This window comes from Leguminivora glycinivorella, chromosome 12, assembly GCF_023078275.1.
Source record: "Leguminivora glycinivorella isolate SPB_JAAS2020 chromosome 12, LegGlyc_1.1, whole genome shotgun sequence".
Taxonomy (NCBI): domain Eukaryota; kingdom Metazoa; phylum Arthropoda; class Insecta; order Lepidoptera; family Tortricidae; genus Leguminivora; species Leguminivora glycinivorella.
The window spans coordinates 16,740,031-16,753,678 of NC_062982.1; the positions used below are offsets into that span (position 1 = coordinate 16,740,031).

The following is a 13,648-nucleotide window of genomic DNA, read 5'->3' on the forward strand; positions in this document are numbered from 1 at the left end:
AATCTCAACGGATATTATTTTTCAAGCACAGAAATACAATAATATTGAAGTGACTTGGTAGAGGGAGAAGATGACAGAGACTGAAATTGTTTTATGTGACTCTCAGTCTCAGGGTCAGAAGAAGTTTTTATTATTTGTCCTTATCACGATTTCACCTATGTTTTTATTCCCTACCAAAATTTTGTTTGGAACTTGATGGGCAACAAATGAATACCTATATTTTGTTATGTGAAGAACCTCAAAATGTGTTTTAAATGTCATCGACTCATCGTATTGCACGTTAATTCTACCTATATATTAATTACTAAGTACATTTATGTGATCACGTCATTTATGTTAAATTTTCTCCCAATGTTAAAAAAAGTAATAGCATTACTTTAAATATAACAAAGCTCCACAGACTTTCTTTCATGAAGTTACAAATAACTAAACATTTGTTTCTCTCTATCAATCAAACCAGATCACGTACAAGTAATAACGTTAGCCGATTGATTTCCTTTCATTTTTCTTTTATTTGCCCTCAAAGATTCCATCCCTCTGACCTGTCGAATTGGCATTACTTAATGAACGAACGTCCAAACCTCTGATGTAGCTGCATCCTTTACAGATCGTGTAGGGTTAGAAAGAGGCAGATTGAATATTGATCCCTCGAAGCGATGTGGAAATAAGTAGTTGTATAATTTTTCGGTTGGAAGCAACTGAACGAGGCCTTATTTTATCTTAAAATCATTATTTACTTTCATCCTTTCTGTTGTTTGCTGCATGTGTTTCGGCATTATTTTGTTTTATTTAGGTTTTAGTTTAGGACACTTTATTTATATCTACTATATTCATATTTTCAGAGGCTGAAATCGCTGATTTATTAAGAGGACCAAAGGGGGAGAAAGGGGATTATGGTGCCAAGGTGATTTATTTTGCTTTAAAAAATATAAATTCATACATACAATGACGCTTGTATCCCATAAAGGGGTAGACAGAGTACATGAAACTACTCAAGTTTCAGTGCCACTCTTTGAATTAAGGGGTTGAATGAAAACGAAATTGTGACATTGCAGTGACAGGTTGCCAGCCTCTCACCTACGCCACAATTTAACTCAAATCCCACAGTCGACTTTTACGACACCCACAAAAAATATACTCCATATTTAAACGTTTTTTTTTTGTATTTCAGGGTGACAGAGGAGACGACGGGATAAATGGCCTACCGGGAAACGACGGTAAAGATGGGCGAGATGGAGCACCGGGAGAACAAGGGCCGCTTGGACCAAAAGGGGATCTTGGACCACCTGGATCAAGAGGACATAAAGGGGAACGTGGGGAACCTGGTCCTCCTGGAAATGCTCCTGCTGCTGCTATTACAATAACAAAGGTATTTTTATTTTGGGATATATAATACAAGTCGTAAACAAGAGCACTGCATATTATTAAATTAAAACGGGACTTAATCGCGTAAAACTTACGTTTGTATTTAACCCGACGTTTCGGACATGACACTATGTCCGTGGTCACGGGTAGACTGGCTGGGAGTTGTATCAACATCTTCTAGCTGTACGAGTTTTTCGAACTACCCGCACTTGATTGTCATTAGTCACTTTTACGTTAGGGTTGCCACTTTGCCTACATACAGCACTCACGACATCCGATGGTATGAGACCGAAAGTTTTCTCACGTTTGCACTTGCTAATCAATGTGTTAAGTCCCGTTTTAATTTAATAATATGAGTGAAGATCGTGTTAGTTTAAATCAAGAGCACTGCGTTTTAACACAAGGACCTAACACTGTTCATATTTCGTTTTACTGTGTAAATTTCGGAATAAAAATATGTAAGTATTAGGTGATCGCTTACCATCAGGCCACCTGTCTGCTCGTTTGCCTCCTATCCCATAAAAAAAAAGTATTATGTAAATATTTGATATTTTTATTCGAAGGGTGAGAAAGGATCGCATGGCCATCCCGGAAAGGTGGGCCCAAAAGGAGACCCTGGACCTAAAGGCGAACAAGGTACGCCAGGGCAAAATGGAACTAAAGGAGACAAGGGAAACACTGGACCTCCGGGCCCAATGGTAAGTATCATCTTTGCTTTAATTGTATGTATATTAAATATAATAATGCATGAAGGCATAACCATGTTCTGAAAAATTTCTTTAAAATATCTTTCAAGGCACATGAAGGTTGAACAGTTGAACACGCCACCAAGAGGCACATTATTTTCTTGATTTGTTGTCATGTTGCTGTAATCAAATGCTAGAGTGATTAAAAAATCTCCCTAGACTGGATATGCACCACAAACACAAATTATTTTACTATCTTTACTAAAGTTTTCTTTTTTATTTGCCTCTTCATTAATTAAACGCCTAAAGCATTCGTTTTAATTTTATCACAAATATTATAACATGTCTCATACTACAGATTAAGAAAAGATTCATAATTTATCGAATCTTGGAACGGTTTTAGTTAGTATTTATTTAAATACTTCTGAAATGTGAATAAAACAAGATGAGATAATACCAACATTAGCTCTAATATTTACGAATTATGAATATATACCTCCGTGCATTAATTTGATATCCAATTAAAACATTTTGCCCACATTCTCAATGTTGTATTTTTTTCATGAATTAAGTAGTATTGCATAATGGTTTTTATTGATGTAGTTTATACTTGATTTACTGACTTTCTTTTAGGGACACAAAGGCGTTGAGGGTATAAAAGGGTCGTCGGGAGAAAAAGGAGAGAAAGGGGAAAGAGCACAGCCCATTGACTTGGCATTGGTAAGATTACCTATCGTTTCATTTTATTGTGTGCTAGATTAAAGTTAAATTGTTTATGAACTTAATAGGGATGACGACGACTAGATAAAAAAATGACATTCTGTTTAGTCCGTCAGATCTGCAAAAATACTGAACACATATTTTTCGCTTTTTCTAATTAATGAAAAAATACAAAGATATAGAGCATCAAAGTTCCGGAGTGGGGGCTTGTGACGTCACTTCTAAGTAAAAAATGTACCTAGGCGGGACGTAACGCGATAGTTCAACGCACTGTACCGTCGTCATTTTTCGTTTACGAGAAAAAAGAAAAAAATACGTGTCTAAAATTCTTTGATAATCTAACTGATGGACTAATTAGTTTTATTAGTCGTCTCGCCTATTATATGACGATTATGACGTACCTTACCTTAACTATAATACTACTATACTAGCGAGTACAGAAAAAAAACCTAAGTCACCTCATAACACTATTAAAGAGAGATACCTCTCCCAAAATGTCCGTTCCACTACTTCACATTTTAGTAAGAAGATATTGGTCACTTGTACATAATTATGTGTGAGACGTAGTGGCATCTACATTTTTGAGATTTTTTTATCAACATAATTTATCTGCTAGTGATTCTGAGCTCAACGAACCCAAATATAGTTATTAATGTTAGGGTCTGTGAGAATCAGGTATTCTGTCTTTAATATACTGGGTAGGCAGTGTAATAATTAGCAAAAAAAATTAACTGTAGGCTACTTATACTGACCAACATTCGTTCAGCGACTTTTAAAAATAACTTGTATTTTGATTTTTATCACCCTTGAAAGTTTTTCCTAAGAGGTAATGTATTGTAATGTAGCGTGACAGACAACGTCAATGACAACAATAATGACTTACATTGGAGCTAATATTTATTATGTATGGATAATTAAAAAAATAAAGGCTTCATAATTCTTAAAAGTCGCTGAACAAATTTTGGTCAGTTTAATGAGTATAGCCTACAGTTTATTTTTTTGCTTTTGTTACAGGCCCCACCCTTTAGAAGAAAACCCACTTATCCGCTACTTCTTCTATTAAAATACTAATGAACCAGTTTTCCCAGTTGAAAGGTGAAAAAGGTGAACGAGGTGCTATTGGGACCATAGGACCAATTGGCCCACCTGGGCCACCAGGTTCAACTTCCAATCACTCGGCTGTACCTGGACCTGTCGGACCTTCTGGGCCGCCTGGGCCTTCTGGACCTGTTGGACCTTCCGGACTTTCCGGACCTCCTGGACCTCCCGGTCCTCCTGGTTCTCCCGGTGTACCTGGATTACCAGGGTCTCCTGGGCTGACTATCACTGGACCATTAGGTGGACCAACGGACGCGATAAACTCTATTTATTATGACAGTGAGTTAGATCCATTACTGTTAAATAACTGAAAATCAGAATATGTTTATATTCTCAAGATTCTTAGTACACCGATCTAAAACTTTACTCGTGTACTCAGTGCATCTATAAATTGTTTTTATCACTTTTGCTTACACATTACAAGTTTAATGTAAGGAATGACGACTTCAGTTCTCGAAGTTATTTATTGTATAAAAAAATACGTACGTCGAAAATACACAAAAAAACCGGCCAAGAGCGTTTCGGGCCACGCTCAGTGTAGGGTTCCGTAGTTTTCCGTATTTTTCTCAAAAACTACTGAACCTATCAAGTTCAAAACAATTTTTCTAGAAAGTCTTTATAAAGTTCTACTTTTGTGATTTTTTTCATATTTTTTAAACATATGGTTCAAAAGTTAGAGGGGGGATGGGACGCATTTTTTTTTCCTTTAGGAGCGATTATTTCCGAAAATATTAATATTATAAAAAAACGATCTTAGTAAATCCTTATTCATTTTTAAATACCTATCCAACAATATATGACATGTTGGGGTTGGAATGAAAAAAATTTCAGCCCCCACTTTACATGTAGGGAGGGGTACCCTAATAAAACATTTTTTTCCATTTTTTATTTTTGCACTTTGTTGGCGTGATTGATGTACATATTGGTACCAAATTTCAGCTTTCTAGTGCTAACGGTTATTGAGATTATCCGCGGACGGCCGGACGGACGGACGGACGGACAGACAGACATGGCGAAACTATAGGGGTTCCTAGTTGACTACGGAACCCTAAAAAACTACTAACTGAACGATATAAACTAAACACACATTATTCAAACACAATTTTAGTAATTTTATTATTCAAGCCTGTTCTTAATGGCAGTACCTATTTTAAATTTTCAGTTGGAGAAGATGATTTCTACACAGCCTCGACAGTTGTCTACAAAAGCCGGACAGCATTAATAAAAGTAAGTCTGCGTAATTGTCAAACTATTGAATAGTCCTAAGGGATTCAATATTAGTTATTTGTTTTACTTGGGGGCAAAGTTGTTGTTAACCGCACGTGCCAATATTGATACCCGAGCAAGCGAAAGATTCCAATATTGAACCGCGAGCGTAGCGAGTGGTTCAAAAAGTGCATTCTTGAGCGTTGCGAGGGTTTCAAGGCACGAAGGTTAAACAAACTTTGCCTCCAAATGAAACACAACATTTTTCACCACATCAACACGAACAAAATACTGACTATAAAACATGAATCTAAATCAAATCCCATCAATTTATCCAATATTTAGAGGTATGATACAAAATCATCAAATATAGGAAAATTCTACCAGTCAGCTTAAGACATCAAGTTAAAATTAGTATGAAATTACTTTGCACTCTTGTGGATAAAATGCAATTTTGCTATCTGTTTTCGAATAACAAAGTAAGCCTTTAACAGTTGGTGTAGTGAAAAATACTTTTTTTAATATCAACATTAATTTATTCGTGAATTCGAGATGTTTGATCTTATCTTAGGAAAACGATGTATTTTCTACACAGAAATGGTCAGTTTCGAATTACGTCAAATTTGAGATAATGCACTATGGATTGGATACGGTATACGGTACACGGTAGTGTCAAAAATTAGGTTTTTGTTTCAAGAAAAGTCACTTTTGACAAAGCGGTATCATATTATGGCAAATAAATATTATAAAAACAATATTCGGATATGGCGAAATAAGTCAATAAAATTTTACTCACAATATTTATGTCGTTTTTTTACCAAAAATTTGTAGATTGCGTCAGTGTCTGTAAAATATATTTATTATTATGTTCCATACTTACTAGTTTAAATTATTTTTTAAAGATCAAATAAGCACAAAAAGATTACTAAGAGTGTTAAGACGTATTTTTTTCTTACAGAGAACAGAAAACACGCCACTGGGAACGTTGGCCTTTATCTTACAAGAGGAAATTCTTCTTTTACGCGTCCAAAATGGGTGGCAATATGTCCGGGTATATATCATTTCCTTAATAAGAATGAATCTTTTGTTAATTCAATGTTTGTTGCGTTATGATTGTCAGAATTCCTAATGAGCGCTTGAGGCACTTTGTTAACATTTTTTTTGTAGAAGCAATGTTAAACGAATACGATGAGCAGAATAAAATGTTAACAATTTTCTTTGTAGTTACTTATATTATAGCGGTTTAACACGTTCACTGCGAAACAGGTCATTCTGACCCTGTTCTGGACTTCCCCCTGGTGCGGCGACAGAAATGCGTAACTTTACCCTAGTGCGAAGTCCATAACGTTGTGATATTTTATTATTTTTATATAGTCAAGTATACGTTTATATTTGTAATTTTACACTCTATTTGACAGCATATAAATTAACTAGCTTTTACCCGCGGCTTCGCCCGCGTAATAAAAGTATTCATTAAGATTTTCATTTGGATCCGTAGGGACCGTAGGTTTCTCTGTAGGTATATTTATCTGCGATTATTTCGATTGCACATAATACTTTTGCTTGCAATGATTGTAGAAATATTACACATCGACCACAGTGTAGGTAATTCTATATACGCTGGGGAAACCTTTATAAACATCCCACATAGCCCGTATTTAGACACTATGATCGGTGGGTAAAAAGTACTTTTTTCTATTATCCCTTACAATTTTTTACATTTTGCTTATACTTATCGCAAACGTAATCTTCAAGCAAGCAAACAACGATCGTCTTAGAGCACATTGATTGTAAGAGACCGCCGACCGATTATCCGTATCCCTCCATATTATCCGTATCCGTATCGCTATCGCTATCGCTATCGCTATCGCTATCGCTATCGCTATCGCTATCGCTATCGCTAACGCTATCGCTATCGCTATCGCTATCGCTATCGCTATCCCTATTGCTATCCCTATCGCTATCCCTATCGCTATCCCTATCGCTATCCCTATCGCTATCCCTATCCCTTATCAAGATGTTTAATGATATAACACTTTAAGTTCTCGCGCTTTGTACACATATTTAAAGTCACATACAGGTCGAACGCGATTAATTAACATTATTTTTACCTTTTTTCCCAACGTTTCGGCCAGGTTGCACTGGCCGTGGTCGCGGAAGACTGACGTCCCAGCAAAATGTCACCGGAGATGTAAACAACACAAAACTACCCGATATTAATTTATATAAATGTTCGGGGTAGACAAATAAATATAATCTACCCGCTTTTAGTTAATGTTTATTTCCCACCATGTTTATTTTAAAGGTAAAAATAATGTTAATTAATCGCGTTCGACCTGTATGTGACTTTAAATATATGTTTAATGATTTCTTATCAAGTGCTAAAATATAAAGTTTCATGGTTTTATCATTTAAAATTAAGAAATGCCATACAAACTTTCAACCCCTTCATCCCTTTCTTTCGAAATAAAAAGTAGCCTATGTTCTGTCTGAGGGTCTAAAGATTGTCTGTTCCAAATTTCATCAAAATCGGTTGCGTGGTTTAAGCGGGAAAGCGTAACAGACAGACAGACAGACAGACAGACAGACAGACAGACAGAGTTACTTTCGCATTTATAATATTATAGTATAAGTATATAGTATATAGTATATAGTATAAGTATATAGTATAAGTATATAGTATGGATATGGATAAACAGGTCACGTATGTCCTGTTCGCACCAGACTTAAACTTTTGTTATTCAGTGCGGAACAGGGCCTATATGACCTGTTACGCACGACCTTGTATAGCACTGGAGCAAAGTGCAAAATGCATTAGTGTTGTTACCATATTTTCAACCACACGTTATTTTTTGGTGAAAAAATGTGTTTCGATTGTTTTAAATGAAATTCGTTAAACACAATATAACGCTTTTATACGCAAAACGCTTACAATTTTGCTAAACATTATTAAACGTAAAAATATATTGTAAAAAGTTTAATTTGCTTGCTGCACAATATTTACTAAAAATTCTAAAAATCTTTTTTTTATTAATATTAAGTGCAAAGTTCAAAGTTTTTGTTGTATATAAAAATCAAGTTACATGAAAGGTAAAGAAAGTAAGAATTAGATCGATATATTAGTTCGTTAATTTTCCTCGTCACTACTAAATCATCTACATTTTTACCTGTGCCGGTTCTGGCTGTGCGGTAAAAGTCAATTTTGACCTGTTAATTAATTCGTCTCTAAAATCTAAACTAACAGTCATCAACTTTGGCGAAGACAGTATAGTGTAGATTAGTTATTAGACTAAACATTGTTTCAATAAAATTTAATAAATGTGTATCTGGTAAAGCTATTTTAGGTATATTATGAAACCCTTCTTACAGGCTGTGATTGACTTGTACCGCACATAGAGAAAGTTCAATACAGGACTCTCATGGGTTGTAACGCACTGAGAGCGAGTTCACAAAATGCGGCTCCGCAGTGAACGTGTTAAACACATTATAATATTATTATATAGTTACTGTATTGTACGCGTATATATAGAGATATGGGGATTGGTTTTTTTATGAATCTTGTTTTTATATTTTGGATAAAATATTCGCCTAGGTATATTTAGAAATTTGGGAATCTTATATACATTATTCCCTTGGATATTTCAAGCTTTCCCCACTCATTGATTGGGTGGAAAATTCTTTCTGGCAGCAGCCTTTCTTAGCAACATGGAGCAACTTGCCCTTTACCGATGGACTACATTTAATTTATAAATTTTCCAGATGGGTTCCTTATGGAACGTGGAGTCTTCATCAACGACCACCCGACCGCCGTGGCAGGACCCTGCACCAGTAACCACCCGGTCTCCAAGAGCAAACAACGTTATCGCGAGTACCGACAGACCCAAGCCGAAACCAAGACCTCCCAGGCGGTTGAGGACAAATTATGTTAGTATGATGGTTACACTGGATATGATAGCAAAATACATAGTAGATTTATTAAACATAACAAAACAAAGTAAGGAAAGAAATATCTCTGAGATAATAATATTTCAAGATGTTTATAAGGTCAATAATCTCAATACGTCTGTCTAGCTTTCACGATTGGAATGTTGAAAGATCATTGTTTATAAACAGCATACACCTTACCTACATTGACGACCGGGCTGGCTCAGTCGGTAGTAACCCTGCCTGCTAAGCCGCGGCCCTGGGTTCGAATCCCGGTAAGAGCATTTACATGTGTGGTGAGCACAGATATTTGTTCCTGAGTCATGGATGTTTTCTGTGTATATGAGTATGTATTTATCAATTTAAGTATGTGTATCGTCGCTTAGCACCCATAGTACAAGCTTTGCTTAGTTTGGGGCTAAGTTGATCTGTGTAAGGTGTCCCCAATATTTATTTATTTTATTTATTTTGTCCAAAAACGAAGCCAAAAAGCAGCAACTTTGTTAAATGACTTTATGTTATCTCTTATCTTTATCATGAAACTTTACTTAGTACTAATTACAAACTTATCTTATTTCAGATTCGTCTAATAGCGCTAAACAGCCCATACACGGGCAGAATGTTAAGTGAGACGAACTCAAGTTTTAGTTTCTATGCAATAGCAAATGACTGCAGACGGCAGGCTTTAAGACACAATATTAGCGGTCACTTTGAGCCTCTACTCGATTTTAGGTACGTTTAAACAGAACTTAATAAAATATGTAACGTGCATATAAATAAAAAATATATATTTTTATCTTGCAATGTTTGTATAGTAAATCATAGCATACATTTACTTTCAGGGATGGTGGCTTAGAAAATCTTGTAGATAAGAAATACCATGAACTACCGGTAGGGAACTTGTTTGGGGACATGCTTTTCGACAAGTGGAAAAACGTGTTCGATGACCGGGGTCACATTCCGCCGACTGCAAACATCTTCGGGTTCAATGGGAAGAGTATATTTATTGACAGAAATTGGTAAGTGCTCGAATATTAAACTCTAAAATACAAATTAATAAATTAATATAATATTTTATATATGGACATATTTTCCCGATATCTTTAAAGTGTCTAAATCTAGAAGAGAATAAGTGTTTGGTATTGGTATAGTATTAATAAAAAAATGTGTATGAATAAAAACACCATAAAAATAACGAAACACCCTCTCAATGTCACATTTTAGACGCCATTTGGAAAATGGCGCCCAACGTGGGCCCTAATCTATATCTTCATAAATCCAAGTAACAGGTATTTTTGGCCGTACAAAGTAATTGTTAGGTATTTAGGGGGTAAAAATATTTTTTTTTTAGTTTTTAACCTCGTGGGTTCATTGTTTTTTTTTTACATAACGCTTCAACAGTTTATATGATAATAAAAAGTCTTATAAATAAAAAAATCTAGTGGAAGAACACAATCATCGTATTTTTTATAATATTATATTTGTCTTTTAGGCCTGATCATAAACTATGGCATGGATCTAACACACTTGGAGTGGAGCAGAAGGCGAACTGCCAAGACTGGATGAGTGAGAGCCCCAAACATTTTGGGACTGCGTCAACGCTTGCCAAAAACAGGCTGCTGGAGAGAGAATTGTAAGTTCAATAACATTTTTTTTATGTGTCGATTGGTGGTTATTTTTGAAGAGTATTAATCTCTTACTCTTATTAAAACTAAAGTTAGTGGTTTCATCACGATACATTTTTAGTTAAATTTTTTCGAGGTTTCTCGATAGATAATTGTCATTTTAGCTATCTTCTTCTTAGTCTTACAGTTATATTAACCTCTATGGGACTGTTACCTTTATCTTAAAATTAATGGTAAAACAAAGTAGCAAGACAAAAATAAGCAATTAGTATTTATTAGTAATGTAGATTTAATTGAATGTTATAATTATTTCAGGTATCCGTGCAGCAGCAAATTTATCGTATTGTGTGTAGAAGTAACACCTAATTTGCCCAGAAGACAAAGGCATACATCGTGAAGTTTTAACCTTTCATTTAATTTAATAACAATATAATAAATCTCGTAACGAAACTTGATCATTATTCATGAAATAAAACTATGGAAACGGATTATATCGCGTATAATGAATTTACAAGTCATCCCGACGTTTCGAATACTTTACAGCGTTCGTGGGCAACGCTGGTGGTGGTTTTATTTCATGACTAGCTTTTACCCGCGGCTTCGCCCGCGTAATAAAAGTATTCATTATGATTTTCATTTGGATCCTTAGGTTTCTCTGTAGGTATATTTATCTGCGATTATTTCGATTGCACATAATGCTTTTGCTTGCAATGATTGTATAAATATTACACATCGACCACAGCGTAGGTAATTCTATATACGCTGGGGAAACCTTTATAAACATCCCACATAGCCCGTATTTCGACACTATGATCGGTGGGTAAAAAGTACTTTTTTCTATTATCCCTTAAAATTTTTTACATTTTGCTTATACTTATCGCAAACGTAATCTTCAAGCAAGCAAACAACGATCGTCTTAGAGCACATTGATTGTAAGAGACCGCCGACCGATTATCCGTATCCCTCTAACGATACCCATATTATCCGTATCCGTATCCGTATCCGTATCGTTTTTTTTTTATTATCGCTATCGCTATCGCTATCGCTATCGTTATCGCTATCGCTATCGCTATCGCTATCCCTATCCCTTATCAAGATGTTCAATGATTTCTTATCAAGTGCTAAAATATAAAGTTTCATGGTTTTATCTTTTAAAATTAAGAAATCCCATACAAACTTTCAACCTCTTTTTCAACCCCTTCATCCCTTTTTTTCGAAATAAAAAGTAGCCTATGTTCTGTCTCAGGGTCTAAAGATTGTCTGTTCCAAATTTCATCAAAATCGGTTGCGTGGTTTAAGCGGGAAAGCGTAACAGACAGACAGACAGACAGACAGACAGAGTTACTTTCGCATTTATAATATTAGTATTAGTATGGAGTATGGAAGTATGGATTTGATCATGATTATTAATATTTATATTTACATTTTATTTTGTTACAGAGCAAGAAGACGAAGAAGATTAACGTGACTATTTTAATATAAGTGCTTTGTCAAATTTGTATGACTTTGTTATTTAAACCAGATGTGGTTAATTTTATTACTGAATCGAATTAAGCATAAAAATCAAATGAAAATTTGATTTGTAATTTCTTGTATGTATAGTGCGTGGGCTCCCAAAAAGGCCTTCGGGTCGTCAGTGTCCATTTTACCAGAAAACCGAAGGCTTTCAATATCACGGGCTGTAATACCAGGCAATGTTCCTTGTTCAACTTATGCCTAAAATAAACTGTGAGTGTGTGAGTATTCTAAGATTTATATAAAATCATGTATATATAAGTAGTTTTCAAGTTTGACCAGTGATTACTCAGAGATTACATCTGAACGTCTGCCAAGTTACACCAGTTTGACAGGACTGGCTTCCCTCGAAGTTCAAACTTGGCCTTATGTGTTAATATTTAGGGTAAATATTGTAGACACAAAAGGCTAGTGTGTTGTACAAAGTACTTAGTATTTCTTTTTCTATAATTAGTTAATATTAAGAATGATCATTGATAGTCGTTTTTTTATTAGTTTAGTTAATTTTATATGCAGTAAACTTTGATTTTACTACTTAATTTACTGTATCCAGTAGATAAATACATTCAGCATCAAAAGTAGCAAATTTAACGAGATACCAAAAGTATCGGCCATCCTGAATAACCAATTTTTGTAAGTATAAATTATTCTGTTCAATTCGCGGTCAAAAATGCTAAAATATAATTATTATTTTCTGTATAGACAAAGATCCCTTTTTATTCAGCGGTTATAGAATGGTACCCTGTTGGTCGTCACCAAATGCAGTTTTTAGCAGTAACGAGAAAAATATACCAAACAGGGTAGGCGCCAACACGCAGCCCTGCCGAACACCTCGACGCATAAAGAACGAGTCAGATACGGTACCATCGAACACCACTGCACCTTGCATACCTTCATGAAACGACTTCACAAGACTCAGAAGTTTTGGTGGGCACCCAATGTGTTCTAATACGGAGTAAAGCCCTTCCCTGCTGACGGTATCGAAGGCCTTATTCAAGTCAACGAACGCAACAACAAGGGGTGTTTTCTGCTCTCTACACTTCTCTTGAATTTGCCGAAGTGTAAAGATCATATCTGTTGTGGAACGCTGGGCACGGAACCCACACTGGTCTCGGGTCGACAGTGACTAACAATCTCTCACCGGATGCAGAAATCGATGTTCGGATTGGTAAAGCCGCGACGATGTTTGGGAAGCCGAGTGCAAGAGTATGGCAAAATAAACACCTTACTAGGAAAACCAAGATGGTTGTTTATCAGACGTGCATCCTGAGCATACTCTTGTACGGGGCTGAGACCTGGACATCGTATTCCAAGCACGAACGTCGTCTTAACGCTTTCCACATGCGCTGCATCCGGAACATTTTGGGCATACACTGGAAGGACAGAGTAACGAACGAGAGGGTGCTTGAGATTGCTCAGCTGCCCAGCCTCTTTGCGATGCTAAAGCAGAGACGCTTACGCTGGCTGGGGCATGTGCATCGCATGCAACCCTCTCGTTTGCCGCGGCGT

The 13,648-nt window shown here is 35.8% G+C and overlaps 1 protein-coding gene across 10 annotated transcripts in view; it reads left to right on the top strand.

The window, feature by feature from the left end:
• Nucleotides 1-12,875, top strand: part of LOC125231648 (collagen alpha-1(I) chain-like) — a 135,875-nt gene extending 123,000 nt beyond the window's left edge. For 9 of the 10 annotated variants that reach the window (XM_048137135.1, XM_048137136.1, XM_048137139.1 and 6 more), the window contains 13 exons: nucleotides 843-904; nucleotides 1,172-1,369; nucleotides 1,929-2,063; nucleotides 2,685-2,771; nucleotides 3,860-4,148; nucleotides 5,032-5,096; nucleotides 6,034-6,126; nucleotides 8,835-8,999; nucleotides 9,580-9,731; nucleotides 9,842-10,018; nucleotides 10,492-10,632; nucleotides 10,940-11,017; nucleotides 12,065-12,875. In XM_048137135.1, the coding sequence (XP_047993092.1) occupies nucleotides 843-904; nucleotides 1,172-1,369; nucleotides 1,929-2,063; nucleotides 2,685-2,771; nucleotides 3,860-4,148; nucleotides 5,032-5,096; nucleotides 6,034-6,126; nucleotides 8,835-8,999; nucleotides 9,580-9,731; nucleotides 9,842-10,018; nucleotides 10,492-10,632; nucleotides 10,940-11,017; nucleotides 12,065-12,092 (1,670 nt within the window). In that variant the 3' untranslated portion in view covers nucleotides 12,093-12,875. Of the gene's footprint in view, nucleotides 1-842; nucleotides 905-1,171; nucleotides 1,370-1,928; nucleotides 2,064-2,684; nucleotides 2,772-3,859; nucleotides 4,149-5,031; nucleotides 5,101-6,033; nucleotides 6,127-8,834; nucleotides 9,000-9,579; nucleotides 9,732-9,841; nucleotides 10,019-10,491; nucleotides 10,633-10,939; nucleotides 11,018-12,064 lie in introns of those variants that run through there. The other variant, XR_007177649.1, reaches the window with a different exon arrangement.
• The last annotated feature ends 773 nt before the right edge of the window (nucleotides 12,876-13,648 follow it).